The sequence below is a fragment of the Salarias fasciatus genome, chromosome 19 (assembly GCF_902148845.1).
Source record: "Salarias fasciatus chromosome 19, fSalaFa1.1, whole genome shotgun sequence".
In the NCBI taxonomy this organism is placed as follows: domain Eukaryota; kingdom Metazoa; phylum Chordata; class Actinopteri; order Blenniiformes; family Blenniidae; genus Salarias; species Salarias fasciatus.
In genome coordinates, this window is record NC_043763.1 from 19,287,430 (window position 1) to 19,310,582 (window position 23,153).

The following is a 23,153-nucleotide window of genomic DNA, read 5'->3' on the forward strand; positions in this document are numbered from 1 at the left end:
TAAAGTGGAAGGCATCAGAATTCAAGGTTGCATCTCCCACTTGTGCACGCACACTGTAATTCTGCACGCTTATCACTTGTCAGCAAATCCCATTAACAACATGAACAGTCGCCATTGTTTGGATTATTTACTGGCGCTGACAGAAGGGTTTTAGTCCGAATGATCCCGGAGGACAGGAACACTCAAAATGAGCTCACGTCTTTGTCCGGTCTGTTACGTCTCCGGTGTCTCAGCTTCACATCAGTATGAGATTTTGCAAAAACTACTTTTTCATACCTTTTTAAGTCATCCCCTCAAGGACGGCCTTCTTTCTGTATCTGTTTGGCTGACTGCGTGTAAGATCCCCTGGCTTGGCCCTGCTGCTGCTGGAGTCAACAAAAGTGTGCACTTCACTTCAGGGAAAATGTTGTCAAAAAATCCATGTTGATTCAACAAACAGAAAAAAAAACACATGGTTGCTTAAAGGCAAGTGAGGGGCTGCATTCCTCAGGGATGACCACCACTGACATGCAGGAGGCGGGGTTCCAGCACACACATCAGTGCAATAATCCAAATGTTACGGAGTACGTCCGCTAAGGTTCATTAGGCCTTTTTTTGTATTCATGGTTTGGATTCGTATACACAGGCCAGAGGTTATTTTGCCTACCTTGACATGTTTCGGCCGCCAAGCTGCAGCCTTCCACAGAAGATTTTCTGTGTAAATTCTGTGTCGATTTCAAAATGTTGCTCTGTGAAAACAATGAAACGGTACATTTTCAGTTGAAGTGTCGTATGAATGGATCCTGAACCAACCTTACGCTGCAGGACAGGTAGATAGATTCAAAATCTATTGCATGAACAGGTCATTACATCAAACACTTTGAATGTTAAAGGCTTGTAACAATATTTAGTGACTGTTTTTGGTCATTACAGCAAAAGTTAAGACTAAATAGTTATTAAAATCAGTGAAAGTTAATTCTTTGGTGCTTATCCATGGCTGAGAATCGATCACCTGAAGTGAAAGGTAAGTGATTGATAATCTTTAAACGTTTGTCACCTCGAGAGGAATGTCACTGTTATTCACATGGAATTTTGTAAAATCTGCAGAGAGCCACAGCAGAAAGGCTGAGTGTGCAGTGTGCCGTCAGAGCCGAAGGTCACAGACCCTGAGGACGGGGTCACCCGACGCTGACTGGGTGCAGCCCTGACCGAAGCAGATTTCCACTGCCTGTCAGTCCGTTTCCTTTGTTTCTGGGATTCACACGTAATAGTTTAAAAATGAAGATTCAAGCTGTGATAAGAACCACGGCGACCACCAAGCTAGAGAGGAGAGACCCTTTAAACAGTGCTTCTAACTTTGATGTGGTTGGATGGCAGAATGAAACAGAGGCACTTAAACGAACTGGATCAGGGTGGAATCAGGCCTTGGACCTTCAGATCTTCGTCGGCGTGTGCAGCAGAGGGATTCTCGCTGCTCCTTCACCTCTTTCACTCATCGAGTGAGTGACCGTGAAATCTTAAAATAAAAATAAATTTGTCCTCTGGGCACGTTTGATCTGCCCGATCGTGCTTTTGATACAACTGACCCAGTTTGTACAAATGGTTCTAGAGCTGCGTGAGCCGCTTCCTGGGAGACCTTCTGTCCACCCATCATTCAGCGTGGAGAAAAATCCTCTTTGCTCTGAATACTGATCTCATTTCTCACACTTTTGCTTAGTTCTCATGTCATTTTTTTTTTCTAATCGCACCAAGAAAGTCATATTTGGGTGGAAACTTCAGACAGTTTCATCTCTATTGGGTTAACTTTAGAGTGGCAGCAGGTTTAACCTCTGATGAGTCCAAATCTATCGAAGGGTCATGCAGGTAAAGAAGAAGAATATAAAAAAATAATTCAAGCTCAGTTTGACTGTAGACAGAAAAAATTACAGCATCTTTCCATGTTACATGTCACATTCAGAACATCTCTTATAAATTTGTGATCCCTGGTTGTATGAGCAAATAATCATCATTCCAATGTAGTTTTTTGGATCCTGCTGTATAATCAGAAAAATGTTTGTTTTATTCCCATTTGTTTGGAAAGTGCAAAATGACGAGCTGTCATGAATAAAATCACAGTGGTTTCAGTTTTGTTGTGGCTCCAGAAAACATTGCTTTTACTGTTGAATTTGTTGAAGTTATGACACTATTTACACTAATGCTGGGTGATTTTCATGCAGAAAATTGCAGGGAAACAAAAAACTGTTTTAGGGTAGCATCAGGAAAATGACACTGGGGCCGATGAAGCTCCGGTTTTAAAAAATGGAGAAAAAAATTACAACAATCTCAACTTAAAACCAATATTAAGGATACCCTCTGGTGCAAAACGGAATGAAATGTCCTAAAATCTTCTCCTATAGCTGCTGCATAATGTAGGTTTTTACAAACTCATCCCGACAGCATGACTTTGAAAATTCTTGTCTCTTGTGGGCCAGTTTTGGCCCAAGGGCCTTATGTTTGACATTCCTGCTATAAACGGTTACATTTTAGTTTGTGAAATCTATTTTAGTAATTAAAAAAAAAAAAAAAAAAGCTATTCATATAATTACATGCAATGAATGAAACTAATGGTGATGCAAATGTGTTGTAACAAATACAAATATTAACGATTACATATATTGATTTTCCTGGAATGACCGTCTCTAATCTCTCCTCACTGGTTCAGACATGATGAGTAATCGTTCTTAGTTTTATTAGACGATCCCACACAATAATCAGATCTGACTGATCCTACAAAAAACAGGTAGGTAAAGTTATTAATAGGTTCATGCATATTAAAATGTTGATAAAGTTCAGGTAAATCACAGCACATCCCATCATCATGTTATTAATGATTGTGCGTGAGGTTTCATTCCCTATGATGTGTGATTTGATTTTTAAGAGACGTTACTGGATATTTTTCAGAGGTAAGCTGCAAATATTAAGTCTGCCTTTCAGGGGCTTTTTCAGGTAAAGCAGCATCCAGTGTTTAGGAATGGCCCACAATCTTCATATTCAGCCGACTGCTGTTATCTATCCAGGGATTGTTGTGTGGAGGGTTTTTTTTTTTTACCGTTTATGGCTGGGAACAAAGAGCTGAAGGTGGGGGCCACATTTTGTGTCTGAGGCAGGAGAGACAGATGTATTTTCACTCCTAACTCTTTCCTGGAGGAGCTGCTGTAAACCAGACACACTCAATTTTACAGCGTTTGACGTGTATTAGAGGGAAAATGTCTGCAGACAGCAGCGAGCGGGGCTCTGCAGCAGGTAGTAAAGTGTCCAGCAGCTGGTGAGACGATGCACTGGATGAGGGTGTCACATATATAAACTGGCTCCTCGTTCCAGGCAGGATGAGAAAAATACAGAGCATTAGCATTTGCACGCAGTTGAGGCACGTTCACCTCAGAGCAGAGCTGGAAATTGGAGGATTTCAGTGTTTGCTTGTCTGTCTGCTCAAATGCAGTTTGACTCCCTTTGCCATGAAAATTACACCAACAGATCTTCTCCCTTGAATAATAAGTGCATTTTCTCTAAGAAAGAAAGACACACTGCTCTCACCAGAGACACAAAACAAACAGGAAAACACAGCAAAAAGCGACAAAGAGGCTCAAAATTACCACAAAGCGGCAGAAAAAAAACACACACAAAAGGACCTCGAACCACTATAGGGACACAAATAAAACATAAGGGGATACTAACTCACCACAAAGAGACACTTCATCTTCATGAAGCAGACGGAATCACAAAAGACAGATGGGGAGGAATGAAAACTTTTCACACACAAAAAAACACCACAAAACACAGAAAACGTCAAGAAACAGACATATTAATGTTAAAGAACCACGAAAGAAGAGTAAGTGACCGCAAAGAGACGCTAAATGATGAAAAAAAGACACAAAATTAAAATGAAAAGACATGAAATGACCTGAAAAGGTGAGGAATATCAACAACAAGACACAAATTAATGACACTATTGAACTGAAAGAGGACACAAACTTTCTGAAATGAAACGCTTACAGGACGACGCACAGCATCAAGAAAACACACAAAATGGCCCCAAAGAAACAATAAATGACACAAGATAACGAGAAAGAGTCACAAACTCACTCCAAATAGAAACGAAATAGCAGCAAAGAGACATAATGTACAACAATAGGACACAAAAGACCGACAAACACACACAAAATGACCACAAAAGGCTCTGAATGATAGAAACAATGAAGGCAGATAAAAACCAAAAGATGAAATCACCTCAAATGGACACAGAAAAAAAATAAATAGCAGCTGAAAAGATGAAACAGTTACAAATCACCACATTTGATATGAATAAAACTGGGATCCATTAGCACAAGAGCGTTGTCGCTCATCCGACAGAACAAAAGCTGAACACAGGGCGAGTTCATTGTTCGCCAGTTCGTCTGGACAAGAGCAGACCGGCTACCTCTGCCATGAAAACCACTCCAACCGTTTTTTTTTCCCTTTTTTTCCACAGGTTCTTTTGTCAAAGCTGAAAAGTGTGATAGGCGGGATGGAATACAAGCGCTAGCATGAAGAGGAAGAGGAGATCAGGAGGTGTCGATTATATAAGACCATCACAAATATCATGGTAAAGACCTGAGAGGGAGCGGAGCTATTTTAAACCTGGGCTCCAGCTCAGAGAAAGAAGCAGTGTGGGCTGTTATGTTGGCCATCGCAACAAATTGTGCTTGTGTGTGTGTAGTTGTGTGTGTGTGTGTGTGAACGTTTATTCCCCTTCCTGCAGAAACCTGGCAGATCCCCAGCGGACTGGGACTTTAAAGACACGTTACATAATGCGGGCTGGGGCTTTTCAGCGCAAGAAAAAAGAAAAAAGTCTCCCGGTCAAATCGTCCCCGGTGTTCACTGTTGTTTGGAGCTTTTGTTGCACAAAATACAAAATAAATTCTGACTGAAATGAACCAGGGATTGTTGAGGATGCTGAACTGCACCGATCAGCCGAAACATTAAGACCACTGACTGAAAGCTACCGCCAATTTGGTCCTGAGTTGATGCATTTGCATTTGAAGCAGGCATAAACAACAAGTGCAAGGTTTTAGGAGATCAGTGTTTATAGTGTACACATTAAACATGTTTTACTGGATAATCTGAATTTCCTAAAGATGGGCAAGGTCTAAAATCAGCATTTGTTGAAGCTAATGGCATAAAGAAGAATGTGGCACTCTGACCAAAGTCAACTTCTCTTTAAGTTTTAACAAAGTCAAAGTTAACATCAAGTCAATATATTTGTGTATACTGAGTCTGATGCTAACTTTTCTCTACAATGGGGAGAAATTAAAAATGTTGCATGAGAAAAATAGAAGTGCTGTCATGAGCATATTTATTATCCGCAATGCAAACTAAGTGGAAGGTTGGTCTTAGCAGTGCATTTGAAGAGATGTCTGAAGATCTGTGTCTGTTGTGGCACAATGAAGATATGCCATCAAAAGCAGAAATAAGTTCAGTCACAGTTCCACAGTCTGGGTAAACAACAAGGAGCATTTCTTATTGATTTTTACCTATTCTTATCAGACTTTACAAAAATGAAAGGCTGAATACTCCATTAAACCAAGTGGTCTGATGCTGATTCTCTGGATTCTTGATTCTATCAGGTCGTACAACATGCAACACTTTGCAGACCATTTCTTAAAGAGAAGCCAAATTTCCAGATCATTCAGCTGATCACATATCATACCGTATATTGACAAGTGATAACGTGTTCAGTTGAATGAAGCACAACGTAGATGCACAGCAGAGGGGAAAGCACAAAAATAGCATCTGATGCTACACTTTCAGCCGCTGCATGCGCTCTGCATTACAGTGAGTGTATCGATTCGGCATGTTGAGTCATTTGCTTCACGGTAGCTCAAGCCGAGGGGAACACAACACAGTTCGTATTCTGTACACTGTGTGTAAAGCTGCTGATATTCCTCTCACAAAAAAAAAAAAAAAAAAACAGGTGGAGCTGAATGAACCGTTCTTTGTGACACCGAGTTCAGGACGGTGACTGTTTTTGTGGTGAACCTCCAGGAGCAGACCGTGCGCATCGCAGGGAGTCACAGTTCTGAACTAAATGCAAGCTGAAGCATTCTGGGTCGCGTCTTTGATGTCGTGAAGTTTGAAGTGCTGAGCCCACAGGGAAGCAGTCAGTTCTGCCTAACCTGACACTCCAGATGGGACTGGACTGAACTCAGCTGGAACGCGAGGTGTGCTCGGACGTCCACGAGGACCTGGATCAGACATGAGGGCATCGTCTCACACTGATTTTAATCAACCGCTAAGACACACAGCAAGCCTTCAAGAAGCAATATTAAGATGCTAACATTGAATATGACTTGAAACATTGAATATGACGACTATAGTATCCATGATATCTATTTAGAGCTCTACGGTATTTTCTAAAGTTAAGTCCTAGAATGAACTTGTGACCCTTCCAGGAGCTGGAGTCAGTTTCAGCATCCCAAGACCCTGAGTTGGATAAATCAATATACTGGAATATTGAATGATGTTCACCCAGCAGAAATACACTGACATGAAATTCTCTTTAGATGAAAACTTAATATTTAGAAATGAATCAACAAACAAGATAAAGCAACAAAACAGGACATAAAATGATTAAAAAAAAAAAATTCTGTAAACAAACATGGCGGGGCTCCAAATGACTAAAAAGACACAAAACCATTTTAAATATGCCCAAAACAACCAGAAATACTAACGGAATGACCACAAAGAAAGAAAACAATCAGAGAAAAACAGAAATTACCTCAAAATTATGAAAGAGTCCACAGAGGAACAACAAAATAACCAATAATGATGTTAAATGACCTGAAAAAGACACATAAATGGTCACAAAGAGGAATAAAATAAAGTAGCAACTGGTGAAACTCAACATTTTCAGAAATAAACTCACAAAAAAAACATCTCGAAGTAACACAAAGTCATATCAAAGTAACAGCATGAACCAAATCAGCGTTACTACTGAAAACACTGCCAACAGAAGGCCATGAAATGCCACACAGAGAGAAAGAATTACACATAATGGCCAGACCCACAACAACAACTATACAGTTACAACAAAGGGCTACACTCTTTTTAGATTTTGATTATTTATCGAAGAAAATGACAGTGATTCACACACTTTTTCCACACAGAATACTCTGATTATCTCGAAGAGAAGCTGAGGAGATGCTGCAACCATTAAAAAAAAAAAAAAAAAAAAAAAAAGCTTTCAATGACAAACAGTATATATATATATATATATATATATATATATATATATATATATATATATATATATATATATCTGTCTCTCCTTCTGGACTGTGCGAGGCTTTCACGCAGAGCTGTGTTTTCGTCTGAACAACAGAAACTGGTGCCAGCTGATATGACACATCCGCTTGACGTCGACCCTTCCCGTGGAGGCCTGTGGGGTCGAGTTCACCTTGAAATAAAGGACAGCGGGCCCCGTGCCACTTTGTGAGACTTATTCCTGCACATGCATCGGAACGCTGTGCAGCTCTGATTTGTAATTATCCCTATCAAGCTGCAGTATCATTTTTCACAGCTATCACTGTAATCCTGATTTATGAAACACCCTGCAGGTGGAAGCAGGTGGGAGGATGGTCTGAGAGGAGGGGCGCCCTCTGGTGGTCACACCATGCCATCACATACAGAACTACTGGGGGTACTTAAATTCTAAAAATAACGTGTCCACAGGAGTGGATTTCATACCAGCAAATTAAAGGATGTTTCCAAAGGGTGTTTTGGAGAAAAACTAAATTCTTTTTCAAAATCTCAACATTTTCAATGTAATGCTGGGATAGCCAAAGCACCTCTGAGAAATATGACAAAAACAGTGGTTTATTTATTTATTTATTTTTTATAGGTGAATATTATAAGTTGCTCTGTGGTAATCAGACCATGGTTAATTGATAAATACATCAATCAAACTTGGATGTATTAATTTTTTAAACAAAAAAACTGTGTGTTCTGAGTCGGTCAATAGGTGAAGGTCATACAGTGACCTTTGAACAAGCAGTGCTTTCTCCAGGGCAGCTCGCGCTGTCTTCTCCCCACTACCGTTAAACCGCTTAAACCCTAACTGTGGAAAATAATTATAGGAGAACTTAATCTCAATATCACCTCCACAATGTGACCCTCCTGAAAGGCTGGAAGGATCTGTCAATCATCCCAGAGCAGACAAGTCTATCAAGAAGCCACGCCCCCATATTATGAAAAGTTAACGCGCTACAAAAAAAAAAAATCGATATTATATATTTTCAGGTGGACCACCTGATCCCTTTTCTCAAACTCAGCCGATCCAGTTTAATTGATATTTTATTGAGGAGTCTTTGGAGTCACAGCCTTTTTGGAGCCAGCCCCTGGTGGACACTGAAGTTTTGGACACTTCCGGGTAGATTTCTTCTTTTCTTTTTATGAGCCACATCCTCTGTTCATAAATGCACCCTCTGTGGTTGCAGCGGGCCTGCGCCGCCCTCTAGTGGCTGTCGTCGCGCAGTGCAGCCTCCTCTTCTCTCTCCTCCTCTTCCTCCCCACAGCGGTCATGTGACGGGCTCAGTGTGTGATGAGCTCCGTCTGCCAACATGCTGCGGTGTGTGTTGTGTGTGTTTGCCCTGCTTTTGTCCGCAGAGCCCGGCGGCTCTGCTCAGATTTACCCGCTGGGAGACGAAGGCGGGCTGGGGAGACAGTTTGACGGGATCGGAGGTTTGAGCGGCGGCGGGGTGAGTTTCCTTCTTACAATAAATCACCACTTCCTGGTCCAACAATGACACCAACTCACGTCCCGTGTCATGTGCAGGCCACCTCTCGGCTGCTGGTGAACTATGCGGAGCCGTACCGCAGCCAGATCCTGGACTTTCTGTTTAAGGTGTGTGTGACCGCAGCGCCAGGTTGTTTTAATGAACGATCGCTCACTGCGGGTGTTTTCTCTGCTGCAGCCAAACTTTGGAGCCTCTCTGCACATCCTGAAGGTGGAGATCGGAGGAGACGCTCAGACGACTGGCAAGTGATTACTGACATCTGTGTTTATAAGAAAAATAGATAATGTCCTTTCTGTTAATATTCCTACACATGGTTATTTTATTGAAAAATAGTGTAAATATTTTTGATAAATTACCTGAACTAAACACAAACTACAACCCTGATGCACAATTTCATTTATATGATGGAACACTTATGCTGTCAAACTATTTCAAAATCAACCCCCCCTCCCCCCCCAAAAAATGAAACCTTATTTTAAGCAGACGTTTCTTTTAAACAACCTAGGTGTGTTTTCACAGCTTGCTGTCCATTACTTTTTGCCAAGCAGTAGTGAAAGTGACAGCCATGACTTATGACTGAATATAACAAGTCTGTAACTGCTTATGTCTGACTGCTCAACTGTGTGAGACTTAAAAAAGAAGACAATATCACACAGTGTCACATGATAAAGTGTCCTGCTCTTGTGAAGATTGAACACTCTTACACAGCAAAAACTAGCTGCTGATCATGTGTGGAAAGTCCTGTGTGCGTGTGGGGAGGTAACTCATGTCAGCTGTCGTCAATAATAGATAATGTGCACAGTTTGTGGTCCCTGAAAATGCTGCACCATTGATCTGAGACCTGGTTATAACTGGCCAGCAAGGCAAAAACTCAACACAGCCAGTGAAATAGTTCTCGGGGGAAAAAAAAATCTCAATTCCCCTTTTGGGAATAGTTTGATTCTTATTGTAGCAGAGCAGAATGATTGAACATCTTGGCGATAACCGTGTAAATTTCCTGCCTGAACGAACGGCGTGTGTTTTCCCGTCGTCCTACTCACGCTGAGCTGTTAACTCCCCTCAGATGGGACGGAGCCCTCCCACATGCATTACGAGAATGATGAGAATTTCTTCCGCGGCTACGAGTGGTGGCTCATGAAAGAAGCCAAGAAGAGGAACCCCAACATCACACTCATAGGTGAGAGGAGGCCTCACAGCTGTCAGCAGTTTGGAGGGGGGGGGGGAGTAAAGAGTGAAACATTGACTTCTGCATCTTAAAGTGAGTTCCTTGCTTCATCAAGATGTTGGATTTATTCTGTTCGTGCAGGCCTGCCCTGGGCTTTTCCTGGGTGGGTGGGCCACGGGAAGAACTGGCCTTATGACTTTCCAGACATCACGGCCTCGTATGTGGTGAACTGGTTCCTCGGGGCGAAAAGGTACCATGACCTGGACATCGACTACATTGGGGTGAGTACTCATGCATGTAAATGTTAAAGATGATTCTTAGTAGATGTAATGAGACTCTACTGGAATCCTTCACAGATCTGGAATGAGCGGAACTTCGATGTGAAGTACATCAAGGTAAGTTTCATTGGTCTTTCATGGATTTGACAAGATAGCATGAAGTGAAGGAGAAAAACAGCCACCAACATTGAGAGAAGCAGTGCGACTCTCACTTAATGAGAGGATTTAAAAAGAAAAGAAAACAAAGCTCCCCTCAGAGCGTCTCTTTACTGCTGAAGGTGCTCCGCAACACGCTGGATAAAGTCGGTCTAACCGGCGTCGGCATCATCGCGGCGGACGGTGATTGGGCCATCGCCAATTCCATGATTTCCGACCCAGACCTCAACGATTCGGTTGAGGTGATTGGGTAAGTACTGTTGACCCGAGTTCACACGGAGCTCGACACGGACAGGTCTGTCAGGTTTTGCAGCTTAACGTTTGATCACACACACACACACACACACACACACACACACAAACACACACACACCGTCACCGTCCGCCATGTTTCTCTGCGTCTCACCCGCTGATTCCTCCTCTGGTCTGAATGTTCGTGGCTGTTGTTCTGCTGAGCGTCAGCTTAACTGCAACAACTGTGATCAGAAGCGCGTGTGCACGCTCTTTTATCATACATGTGAATGTGCATGACTACTGTATTCTGAGATTACTTCTCTGAATGAATGAATGATTGATCACTCTCAGTTTTTGAAGGAAAAAAATGACTTTTTCTTTTTGCAGTAATCATATTGTGACACACTAAATTGAAGAAAGAATGTTGTGTATCGTGCATTTTATTAACAAAGCAGATTCACTCATTCATTCATTCATTCCTTCATTCATTCCTTCATTCATTCATCATATGTTTGGATTTTGCAAGAACTTGAGGACATTTCATTTGCTTGAATTATTTATTGTCCTGAAAAGAGCTTTTTTTTAATGCATGAACTTAAACACAAATTTGCAAACAGACAAATATTCTGGTTCTGTTGAGCTTATTTTTTAGTGTGATGGGTTTAGATTGTCGCTGCAGGGCTTTTCCCACGTTGGCTCGTTCCAGTAGTCCATGAAAATCATTATTTCAGGTTATTTTTGGACTTTCCAGAATTCACATCCGACCCGACCCAACACCTTTGAGGTTAAACATCTGAGTTTAAACTCAGATAACTAAGAGGGATTCAAGTTGAAATTCCGGCCTGTGACTGAAATCAGTGATTTATTGCACATAAAAGTTTTGGGACCATTTCAGAGACTCGTACGTGACTCAGGTTTACAGGACTGCGGGTTTAATGTAACATAACTGAAAGGTGTTGGGCCATGCTTACACGTTTAACAGCAATGGGAAAAACACTGTTGACAGTTCCTTTTTATATATACTGTATATATATTTTTTTAACTCATTAAGACCTGAAACGAATCCGCCATGCATTTAATATCAAAACCCAAATTCTAATACTCAAATGCATTTTTCTGTAAACAAAAATTCTTTTCAGCCTATTTATTCTGCATTTTGTTTTTGTTCTGATGTGCATTTATGCAGTAATCTTAATGACATTAAAGTTTGTCAAATGTGCCGCTGTTTCTTAATGTTAACTGTGTCTACAGTTATTTCTGCATAATTGAAATATTTAAACTAAGACGTTCTGATAATTTTTAAGCTGGAATTATGAGAATTATTTCTTCTGTGTTGAAAAATCCCCCTGATATTATCAAATATTGTATTCTTTATTTTAATAACTGATTAAATTAACTTTTCACTCAAACTGTCCACATGTTTCTCCAGGTCTTAATGATTTAAAAGAAAACAACTAATCTTCACGTGGTGAGCTGAATCCAGGCTGTCCCAGTTGTGAATTCCTTTTTGTTTGTTTGTTTGTTTTTCCCTGTTTATTGGCGTGTCAGCTGCTGCGCTACACTTTGGACAAGTTTGGCCTGCAGAGGGTCAGGATCGTAGCCAGTGACAACCTCTGGGAGCCCATTGCCCTGTCGGTGCTGCTCGACCCCGAGCTCAGCACGGCTGTAGACGTGCTCGGGTAGGACCCGAGCCTCCGGGCGCGACGTGGTGCCCGCCGCCGCTCGCTGAAACCCCGCACCTCTGACACGCCGAGCGCTTTAACAAGCCTTTCCTGCTGCACCGGTTCTTTTATCGAGAGAAATCATCTTCATGTGCTTTTTGCAACGCATTCCGTACTAACAGCACAAACCCTGCCTGAGCAGCATGCGGTGTGTTTTCAGTTGAGCACATTGTGCATCAAATAACTGGAGTCTGTTAACATATAGTTGTTATATTAATGTCGGTTCTTTAGAATTTAGACGCGGCCTGTGTGTTTCCTGACTGATCTCTGATGACGTCTCTTGCGGGCCGAACAGGGCTCATTATCCCGGCACCAAGACCAGTGCGGAGGCCCTGAAGACGCAGAAGAAACTGTGGTCGTCTGAGGACTACAGCACCTTCAACAACGAGGTGGGAGGAGGCTGCTGGGCCCGGATCCTCAACCAGAACTACGTCAACGGAAACATGACCGCGTAAGGAAAGACTCGAGCATATCTGACCAGACTGCGTAGGAATATGCAGTTATTCCCCAAATTTCAATCGATAAAGTTGATGTGCCGTCCCTTCAGCACGATCTCCTGGAACCTGGTGGCCAGTTACTACGAGGACCTGCCGTTCGGCAGAGACGGCCTGATGACAGCCGAGGAGCCGTGGAGCGGGAATTACGTGGTGGAGTCTCCCATCTGGATCACAGGTTTGCCTCAGAAACAGATTCCCTTTCAGAGAGCCTCTGACTTGCTGAGTTGTGCTCGGCTCTGCGCTCTGCAGCTCACACCACACAGTTCACCCAGCCTGGATGGACGTACCTGCAGACTGTTGGACACCTGGATCAAGGTGGAAGTTACGTGGCCCTGACCGATGGCGAAGGAAACCTCACTGTCGTCATAGAAACCATGGCAAGCTAAGCTTTTTTTTGTTTTCCTGTTTGATGTTGCAGTCGATAAAGTGAAAATAGATGCTTTAAATCTGTTGGAACAAAGACCTTTAATTTCCCTTTTGCAGACTCACGATCATTCAGTCTGCATCAGACCTCCGCTGCCTCGCTTCAATGTGACGGCCCAGAAGGCAACGTTCCAGCTGAAGGGATCATTCGTAAGTCCACGAGAGATGTCTGTCGATTTCATAGTACTCAGCTGAAGATGTTAACTCTTTCATTTTCTGTCCAGGCTTCCATAACGGAACTTCAAGTCTGGCAGTCGCAGTTCAACTTCAAAACAAAACAACCCACTTTCTTCAAGAAACTCCCCCCAATCAAGGTAAATGAACAGTCTGAAATAAAAGGGTCTCACGATGCGCCTGCGGCTTTAAACCGTGTGTCTGTGTCCATGGCCACTTCAGCTGGTGAACGGCTCCTTCAGCGTCAGCCTGGCCGAAGACGAGGTTTACACCTTCACTACAATCACCACGGGAACGAAAGGCAGCTTTCCCGACCCGCCGCCCTCCGCTCGCTTCCCCAAAGCGTACAAAGACGACTTCGACGTTCGTGAGTGTCGCTCATCGTTACAGATCGCGTTCATCTCGACGCTCCTTTCACAGTTGGTTGTGAGAGCGTCTCCCCTCCGCCTGCAGGGAGCCCTTCTTTCTCCGAGGCGCCGAACTTCGCCGACCAGACGGGCGTGTTCGAGTACTACACCAACCTGTCCGACCCCGGCCCTCACGTCTTCACCCTACGTCAAGTGGTGACCGAGAGGCCCGTGACGTGGGTGGCGGACGCCGACCAGACCGTCAGCGTCGTCGGGGACTTCCAGTGGTGAGAGGGTCTTTTTCGGGGACTCGGTTACAGAGCTTCGCGGCCTCTGGAAGTGTGTTTTTATCTTGGGGATGTGTTGCTGTTTGTGTGCAGGCAGAACCTGACCGTCACCTGCGACGTGTTCATGGAGGAGGTCCAGACTGGCGGCGTGTTCATCGCGGCCCGGGTGGATCGGGGGGGCCAGTCCGTCCGAAACGCCAAAGGAGTCTATTTCTGGGTGTTCGCTGACGGAACCTACAAAGTGACAAACGATATAGGTCAGAGAGAACAGTCAGGGTCCACTGAGATTTCAAGGTTGTTCTGTTCACAACAGTCAATACTTTCCTTTTTTTACTTATTGTCCGAAAGGATCGAGGACACAGAAGTGATATGTATAATGAAATATCTCACATCGCTCTTTTTGTCTCCAGCTGGACAGACGGTGCTCGCTGAGGGCCTGTCCGGGACTCGAGCGTATCACTGGTACACTTTATCAATCACTGTGACGGTATGTAACCTAATAATGTCTGTTTTTTGTTTTTGTTTTTGTTTTTTTTTTTTAACCAGTGCTGCCAGGTCTTTATCTTTATGGCAGCTTGCTTAATGATTCATGCAACACTGGTGATTAGTCAGCTGTTTGAGAAGAAATCAAATAGAGTTCTTCTGAGTGTGATCGGCAGCTCTGAGTTCATATCAGAAAAATGTGTTTAGATCAGTTTTGACTGCATGGAACACAAACCCGTGTGTTACAAATCACAATATAAGCATCAAGTCATTTTCAGTCTGTTATGTTCGATAGCGCTCGGCAGTAAAATTGACCTAGTTGTGCACGGTGAAATAGGTCAAAGGTGAGTTTATTAGTATAGCACCGTTCATACACAAGGCCATTCAAAGTGAACCACAAATAAATGCAGAAAATTACATAGAAATCATAGAAATGAAACGAGATATTAAGAAAAGAAAACCACATTTAAAAGACTATTAAAAATGATCACACGTTTAATAATTTAAAATGAAGCTATTAAAAATGCTGTTAGAATAGTGAAAACAGAATTTTTAAAAGGTGTATTAAAAATGAACATTACTGAAAATAATATTTGTTGAAAGTTTTACATTTGATGAATTACTGTCATTTTTGTTTCATATTTGGACTCCGTATATGTTGTTTGGTTTTATATTTAGGTTTGAATCTGCTTTCTTACAGGAAACTTTATAATTTATTTGAATGTTTGATAGTGTATGGAAAGTCCTGATGGTTAACATCTGAAGTTGATCTGTTTCAGGGCCACCTGGCGTCCGGGCTCCTGAATGGATATCCTCTGTGGAAAAATGCTGTGGTCCTGTCTCCGAAGAACGGCTGGGCGGCTATCGGAACAAAGTCTTTTGAGCTCGCTCAGTTCGATAACTTCGCCGTGGTGGCAGATTAGCTGTTTCTGTGTGAAACGATGGGAATGTGCTTTCTAATAACTCGCCTTGATTAATGTGCTGGTTCAACACCTAAGTGACCTTTAAGGAAATCTAAATACTTTTCTTTCTATGAAGTTGTGTCAAAGACGCAGTGAAAGATCAGAGACACCCTGAAACAAAATGCACTGCAGTCTTTATCTTTACTATTTGATGGAATTGTTCAGGTTTTTGCACTTTAAATGAGATTTTAACTACTTTTTAGTTTTTATAATTTGTGTATGTGTGAAAAGGGACTTGATGTGCTTACCTCACGGATGTGAACAATTTGTTTTAAACCTGTTTTTACCGACTGACCGGATTTGTACAGTTGTGAGTTTGTGGGATTGAAATGTTACAAAGCAACACGATGCTGTAACCTCACTACTTTTGGCAGTCATGACGCAGTAAATGATTGTTCCAAGTTAATAACACAGTTGCACAGTTGCTGTTGATGATTCTTTCACAAAAAGTTGGAGAAACACAGAGAAACTGAGACCTGGCAATAGCATGAAGCATCAGCAGAAACCTACAGTACCTGTGGTGACCTCTAGAGGGCGTGTGCACATCTGTAGTTGATTAGTTTAGTTCTTGTGCGTGTGTTCTGTGTGTGTGGGTGTGTTTAGTTTTTTTAATTTTTAAATCTTTGGAGAATCCTTGAGTGAATCTGACCTGCTCACAGTTGACAGTTCAGTGATGTTTGCTTTAATGACACAAGCCTGACTTTACCAAGTAACTTTTGATTTGCAGTAATCAGATATTTGATCGACACACCGAATTTCTGTGGGTTGTTCACTGTCCAGCTGATGTGGTACCGCCAAATATATCTTATAAACCTGAGAATCAATGGATGTGTGATTTAAAGAAAAAAAATAAAACTTCTATTTTGACCTAAATTCAAGTGTAATTTTCTGTTTTCCAGCCTGGTTACTCAACATACTCCTATAAAATATTTGGTTCAGTCTATTAAAGCAGGTTCTGTGACTACTCTGTCAACATGCTAAGATTAAAACCTTTAGAAGTGCCCCAGTAGAAAACATGGCCTCCAACAATGCATTGTTTAGGAATAAAATGATTAAGGTGACTTCAAACAAGTAGTTAATTTTTTTTAATTGGCTAAGAGAATGAGCTGCCTGTTATCTATGTTGTCTAATGTGAATGAAACACTTTTGTCAAAGCTGTGTGCCACAATACCCAAAGTAACCCTGAGTTTTTACTTCAATTGCTCTTTTTTTATGTCTTTCTTAATCACTGTTTAAGTTTCTTTTAGTGATGTTGTAGAAATAAACGTGCCTTGCTGTTTCGCAAATTTATTGATTTGATAAGGATTCCAAAGTCAAACTGTTAATGTCTTCATCGAATCATGTTTAATGGGACACATGTAATGAGCTAAATATGTCAGGCACGTGACAGAGCAGATTCTACTTCCTGGATAGGTGACGACGGGGAAGCGTCTCCATGGTAACGGTAGACAGACTTCTCTGTCAGTTGCAGCGACTCGAGAAAACCGAAGATGGGGAAAAGCAAACAGGCTCCGAGAAGAGTTTTTATCAACAGGATAGACTCGTATGCGTCCAGAAACATCGCCAAGGTATTGCTTCAGTTTATATGGAACTCTCTCGCCCCCTTCCTGCGAGTCTCGCGCAGTGTTTTGCTCGCGTGCTTCTGAACGCGCGGTTTGTGTTTCCAGCTGTTGTGTGAATGCGGGGTGGATACAGCTGGGGATGCCTCTGAAGACCTGGACGGTGAAACAGAACCCGACCAGACTGAGTCAGGAGGATTCCAGGTCGTCGGGACTGTCTCAGACCAGTCCGAGGAGGAGTGGCCATTTGTGCTGGAGAAGTATTTTGTAAGTAGATCTTCTAACGCCAGTGATCAATAATCTGCTGTTTCGAGTTAAAAATGTGATTTTATGTTTGCAGCAACCAGACAAGGGTGATTTGCTGGCCAAACTGCTGTCTTGTGATGTTATTATCTATAACATCAGCCAGCATGCTGATCAGGTGGAAGAAGGCTTCTGGGCTGCTTCAGGTCAGTCTGAGATCATTTCATTGTTCAATAATTTCTGAAATATTTATTCTAACTCCTTAATGCCTGTTAGATTCTTTAGCATCTTGATCTTAACATAGCAAATCATACTGTGAAAAGAACCAAAGCTTTACTGCACATTTGAATAATAATCAATCAGCCTTTTTAAATATAAAATGTAAAGTTTTAGTCAGCATAAAGTCACTTCCATTGCTATGTTGTGTTATAGTAAGGTTCTCAACCTATTTGCAATGATGTTTCTGCAAAAAAAGCTTTGCTGTATCCCCTCTCAGAAAAAATTAACTTCCTAGAGGATTTAGTTTCCAGCGTAACAAACCAATAAGGGATACAATCCTGAAACAGCAGATGCTTTGGTTTCACAGCACTGAACTGAGTGTGAATAAGTGGACTGCATAGAATAAATAGATGCTGTGATAGAAAATGATTTATCTGCTACTCCTCCTCTGTTTTATTTATAGCTCTTCACAATGAAATGGGACATTTCTCCGAACCGAAGGTATTCATTCTCATCTCTACGGTGATGACTTGGGCCTGCAGCAAGTCCCCTGGTCCTGTAAGTGCTGCCGTCTAATGTAACAGCAATTTGCTTCAGTTTTATGACTCCCTCTTTCTTCCTCAACACATGCAGTAACAACGGCCAGTATAGGTGGAAGCATCTTAGTTTTAAGCTTAATAAATAGTCTCTATCCCAGCAAAAATAAAAAAGGAATACAAATATAATAATAATAATAATAATAATAATAATAATAATAATAATAATAATAATGATAATGAATAACAAATATAAAGATCTACAAAAGTTGCTACAAATTGTTGAAGTACAACTGTGATTCACCATTTTGTCTTGAATTGTTCACTTTGTTACATACAATTATTTTAATGTTTTTGCATTTATTTATTTATTTATTTACACAAAATTACACAAGTGGAATCTCAATCATGCCAAAACTCACTTAAGCAAATTAATATAAATCAATTAAAAATGTGCAATGTGAAAGGAGTGACACAGTGACACCAGCTTTATCACAATGCAAACACTTCAGCTTTCACTATTGTCTTTAAACCATGTCAGTATCAGCACGGCCATTGCTTTTGCTCCATGATGTAACAGCTTCTCCAAAGTACTCCTGTAGACGAGCCAGATGAAAACAACTTAAAACATTGTAAGATAGTATGACTCAATGGTGAGAAGTGACATATATCTACCATTCCTCAAGTTCTACTTAAGCAGAAATAATGGCATGTGTGTGATTTTGGTCACTTTTTGAACTTCTACTTATTACCATGAATTGCTTGTGATGATCTTGGCTGAATAAACCGGTGAGTGTTAGGTGGAAGTGTATTTCCCTCTGCTGTATTCTGTTATTATTTTAATGAAGTCAAGTAGATTCGTGTTCATTGATAACTGTCATCATGGAGACTTTGTGACCGCTGTGTCTTATTGTTGTGTGTAACAGGATGAGCCGGAGCTGCTCACCGATGAGAGTTTCAGGAGCAGAAAGGCACATCGGAACTTCAAAACGCACATCGACTTAGAGAAGAAGGTGGTCAAACTGGGAAAAACGGTCAGGAGAATTTCAGCTTTGCGTTTTGAACAGCGGAGACGTTCATTAGAGGGTCGTCACGCTGCTCCATGGTGGCTTCTTTCAGAACAAAGCTGTGTTCTCCACATACGTGGTGGCTTCAGGACTGCAGTACGGGATGGGAGAACAAGTCTTCCACTACTTTTTTAAGGTGAGATTTGATATCGGCTTTATCTTTTAAATTTCCATGCCACAGTGAAGAAAATCTTGATTCAGTTTTTAGTACATTTTTAAAGTTTCATCATCATTTCTGAAAACTTTCCAGCCCTTTGTTTTGGTGTGTGTGTGTGTGTGTGTGTGTGTGTGTGTGTGTGTGTGTGTGTGTGTGTGTGTGTGTGTGTGTGTGTGTGTGTGTGTGTATTTCATTCAAATGCTATTTGTTCTCAGACTTCATGGATGGGAGAAGAACATGAAATTCCCGTCTTTGGAGACGGAAACAACTTTGTTCCTACGATTCACATCAGCGATCTGGCAAGGTTTGGCACTGAACACCTGCATGTTTTTAAAAGAGCTTGAACTGGTTTGACAAATTCACAGAAGTGGAAAAGATTTAGCAGAACATGGAAATACACCTGGAATTTACCTGATGCCGTTATGGCTCCTGTTGTTGTGGTTTTCCAGAGTGGTTCAGAACGTGATCGAACATCGGCCGGAGCCACAGTACCTGCTGGCTGTTGACAGCTCCAGCTGCACCCTGGGGGACATCGTGAAGGTCTGTGTGACTCTTGATCAATACGTGGAATGGATGGTTTAATGAGGATCATGGCTGAGAGGTGTTATACCAGTGTGTAACTGTTCCTCCTTCAGGCAGTCGCCGCTGAACTGGGACCAGGGAAGATCTGCAAAAAGCCTTTTGAGGAAGCCTTCCTCATTAAAGACTTAAGTGTAAGGAGCAGGTGTTGAAAATGTTAAGATGATCAGAAAGTGATAAGAGGATTATTGAGAATATGTTTGAGTACAATTGAATAATAGTTTGTTTCCTCCACAAAAGAAATAACTTGCATTATAACAATGAGTTTGTTTTGCCAGGTTTTAGAAGCAGTTTAGACAGAGAAAGCCGACATTTTGCAAAAAGCTGAACTCATTCTTCCAGATCTGTTGACCTGACGCTTCGTCGTGTTTGACAGGTGATGGAAATTGATTCCATGCTGGTCAACCTCCGCCTGTCTGCAGCTCACATTGAGACGCTGTTCTCCATTAACTGGCTGTGTCAGTCTGGTCTGGTGGAAAACATCGACCTGGTGGCGAAAGAGTACCGGCAGGAGCGGGAACTGCTGGTCGGTAATAACTAACAACATGAAGTATTCATTTAAAATGGAAGGATTTACTCTTTCTGTTTTTGTTTACTACAAAATGTACCCTTGCCTTCTGCCTTTCCAGCCCGTCCGTGTCTGTGTTCTGGGTCCTCCTGCGGTGGGGAAAAGCACGGCGTGCAAAGCCATCTGTGAGCACTACAGACTGCATTACATCTCTCTGAAGGACGCAGAGATCATCCCCCAGGTTGCCCTAACTCATCCCGTCTAGTGTTTTATATGAATTAAGATCAATATGTCTCTGGTGTACGACAGTCTGACTTACCTATTTGGATCAATGTTTTCAGGAAGGCGTGAACTCTGACCCAGAGAACCACGAGACGCTCAGCAGCCTGAAGCATACGGATCAGAATGAAGGTATGGACCATGAACTAGTGAGAGTTGTGGTATTGATGATTGACTGAGTGTTGTTTGATGGTGAGGTTTTCATAAAGGTCTGCTACTCAGGTTCCATCACGCATTGCATTTGGTGAAAAACTTACCTAATGAAATATGTGAATAACATGATATTTCTATTCCACAATGTCAGATGTGAGAGTGAGTTTTGGCTACTGTAGTACTGAAACTTTTTTTTTTTTTTTTTTTTTTTTTTTAAATTTGAATTGAATCAAAATTTCCATCCTCCAAACCATTTTGTTTCAGGTGTTTTGGACGACCAGCTGAAGATGCTGAATGAAAAACTGCAATCAAATCCATGCAGAAACCAGGGTTTTGTTCTGGATGGTTTTCCTGAGACTTATGAACAAGCCAAAGAGTTCTTCTACGGTGAGACACACACACATGCACAAAAAAAAGTGTGTACACAGAATATAAAGTCTCATGGCTGTTTTTCTTCTCTCTTTAGATGAAGAGGATGGCACATCCAAGATTGTACCTGGTCTCTGTATTGTATATTGTTTATTTTCAATGTCTAATCAAGACGATCGTCTTCGTGACGATAAGATCTTGACAGGAAGCAGCTTTTTTTCTGCTTTTCCTTTTCTTAAAATGATTTCTGTGTGATCCACAGAGTTTGTGCTGTGCCTGGATGCGTCAGATGACTTCCTGATAGACCGAGTGATCAACCTGCCAGAGAGTGTAGTCCAAAAGCACAACTACGAGCAGGAGCACTTGCTGAGGCGGCTGGCCGAGTACAGGAAGAACGCGGACGCTGACCCGGTCATCAACTACTTTCTGGAGATGGACGTCGCCCCTCTGCACCTCGGTGACGTACGGCTGCTGGGTTGATCTCTCTATCTGTGATACTTCCTTAATGTGACTGAACAGTACGGTGTTCTCTATCTGTCCAGAGATCGGCAGCAGCAGCGAACCTGACTGGGGGCTGCTGATGCAGAAGGTCTATGACACTCTGGGTCAGCCCAAAAACTACAGCTCCACCAGGGAGGAGGAAGAAGAGGAGGAGCTGAGGAAGGCAGAGGAGAGGCTGAGGAGGGAGGCCCAGGACAAAGAAGAGGAGGAGCGGTGGAAAGAGGAAGAGGCCAGGTGCAGGGAAGCACGCTGGAAGGAATGGGTGAGTGGAACAGAAAGCAGAGGTTTTACCTGGTGATTTGGAAAAACAAACAAACAAACAAACAAAAAAAAGTAGCAGAGCTTCCTGGTGAATGAAGTGGAAAGTTAGTGTTTACTTCTTTGTGATCCATGTGTTCGTTTACCAGACTGAGAAACAGGAAGTGGTGAGGCAGCAGGAGGAGGAGCTGCTGGAGGCCCAGTCGCTCTCCACGAGGAACTACCTGCTGGAGCACGTCATGCCGACGCTGACCCAGGGTCTGGCCGAATGCTGCGCCGTGCGGCCGGAGAACCCGGTGGAGTTTCTGGTACGCCACCCTCCACACGTCACACCTCTCTCCATCTCAGTCACGCTGATGTCTCCTGGTTTGTTGTCTTCCAGGCGGAGTACTTGTTTAAGAACAACCCCTCTGACTACTAACAGTAGAGATTAGTCCTTGTTGATGGACCCACATGAGATGTGAGTAAATACAAGATATTGAAGCCAGTTTCATGTTCTTTTTTTCATTAGTCTTTGAGACTTGTCATCACATTGCAAGTGTCCCTCAGTTCACGCTTGGAATCTGATAAGGTCTAATTAGTAAGTGGCCCGTTCTCCTGCCCCTGTTGGGTTTCCGCTCTGATTTCTTTGGGCTCTGGTGTGCTAGCCATTACTTAAAATCACCCCAAAAAGCAAATGAAAGCGTGCACGAAGCCAAAAGCTAATTATGGAAGTTAATTTGCCTAATGAACTTGGTAAACTCAAAAGTCGACACGCTCGGATCGTAATTGCTTTGATTTGGCTGCCGATATCCAGGAAGGATGAAATGCTATAAATGGCAGCGAGTTTGTGGCTCCCTCATGTTGCCACTCACGACTCCAAAGTGCACATAATTGGTTGCAAACGGACCTCCAAATTATTTCATTGTACATACCTAATCACCACACGGGGAAATTAAGAGAGTTTATCTGGAAAACATCGTGACGCAGGCTGCCGCCGGATAATTTGATGCACCATCTGTGAGTCCCAGGTACAAACACACACACGCAACGTGGGGAGTTTCCTGAAAACACATCCCTGACGAGGTCTGTAAATGTTATGTAAACATGTCTGTTGGTTTTCTATGTGAACGTTCTCACACGGCAAATGACTGACGGCAAATTTCCAGAACTTCAGAAGGTGAATCTTTGAATGCAGGCCCTTAAAAGGATCTTGTCTTTCTTAAGCAT

At 42.3% G+C, this 23,153-nt stretch overlaps 2 protein-coding genes across 3 annotated transcripts; both read left to right on the top strand.

Moving 5' to 3' along the window:
- Positions 1-8,581: 8,581 nt before the first annotated feature.
- On the top strand, positions 8,582-16,414 carry LOC115406969 (galactocerebrosidase-like). Of its 2 annotated transcripts, none has more exons than XM_030117272.1 (17): positions 8,582-8,750; positions 8,828-8,896; positions 8,967-9,030; positions 9,853-9,966; positions 10,096-10,235; positions 10,311-10,349; positions 10,511-10,638; positions 12,639-12,794; positions 12,891-13,015; positions 13,090-13,217; positions 13,324-13,413; positions 13,488-13,577; positions 13,660-13,804; positions 13,891-14,071; positions 14,165-14,328; positions 14,482-14,558; positions 15,334-16,414. In XM_030117272.1, the coding sequence occupies exons 1-17, from the start codon at positions 8,613-8,615 to the stop codon at positions 15,475-15,477; spliced, it is 1,992 nt and encodes a 663-aa protein (XP_029973132.1). In that variant the 5' UTR covers positions 8,582-8,612; the 3' UTR covers positions 15,478-16,414. The 2 variants fall into 2 exon arrangements, with proteins under 2 accessions (XP_029973132.1, XP_029973131.1); XM_030117271.1 differs by lacking the exon at positions 10,511-10,638 and adding an exon at positions 12,171-12,301.
- A 592-nt stretch (positions 16,415-17,006) lies between these two features.
- On the top strand, positions 17,007-23,153 carry LOC115407159 (adenylate kinase 7-like). The gene is made up of 18 exons (XM_030117522.1): positions 17,007-17,084; positions 17,184-17,342; positions 17,416-17,524; positions 18,001-18,095; positions 19,000-19,107; positions 19,193-19,276; positions 19,513-19,601; positions 19,747-19,837; positions 19,933-20,010; positions 20,253-20,402; positions 20,506-20,625; positions 20,726-20,795; positions 21,081-21,203; positions 21,283-21,315; positions 21,448-21,642; positions 21,728-21,948; positions 22,094-22,252; positions 22,327-23,153. Exons 1-18 carry the CDS (start codon positions 17,007-17,009, stop codon positions 22,363-22,365), a joined length of 2,001 nt encoding a protein of 666 aa, XP_029973382.1. The 3' UTR covers positions 22,366-23,153.

What these genes read in the sequence shown, in the direction of transcription:
- LOC115406969 (XM_030117271.1), top strand. Translation starts at nt 8,613, where the DNA reads ATGCTGCGGTGTGTGTTGTGTGTGTTTGCCCTGCTTTTGTCCGCAGAG. An exon ending in TCCAGCTGAAGGGATCATTC is followed by an intron (nt 13,414 to 13,487) that starts GTAAGTCCACGA and finishes TTTTCTGTCCAG; the next exon opens with GCTTCCATAACGGAACTTCA. An exon ending in AGAAACTCCCCCCAATCAAG is followed by an intron (nt 13,578 to 13,659) that starts GTAAATGAACAG and finishes TGGCCACTTCAG; the next exon opens with CTGGTGAACGGCTCCTTCAG.
- LOC115407159 (XM_030117522.1), top strand. Translation starts at nt 17,007, where the DNA reads ATGGGGAAAAGCAAACAGGCTCCGAGAAGAGTTTTTATCAACAGGATA. An exon ending in GCAGCAAGTCCCCTGGTCCT is followed by an intron (nt 18,096 to 18,999) that starts GTAAGTGCTGCC and finishes TGTGTGTAACAG; the next exon opens with GATGAGCCGGAGCTGCTCAC. An exon ending in AGCCAAAGAGTTCTTCTACG is followed by an intron (nt 21,204 to 21,282) that starts GTGAGACACACA and finishes TTCTCTCTTTAG; the next exon opens with ATGAAGAGGATGGCACATCC.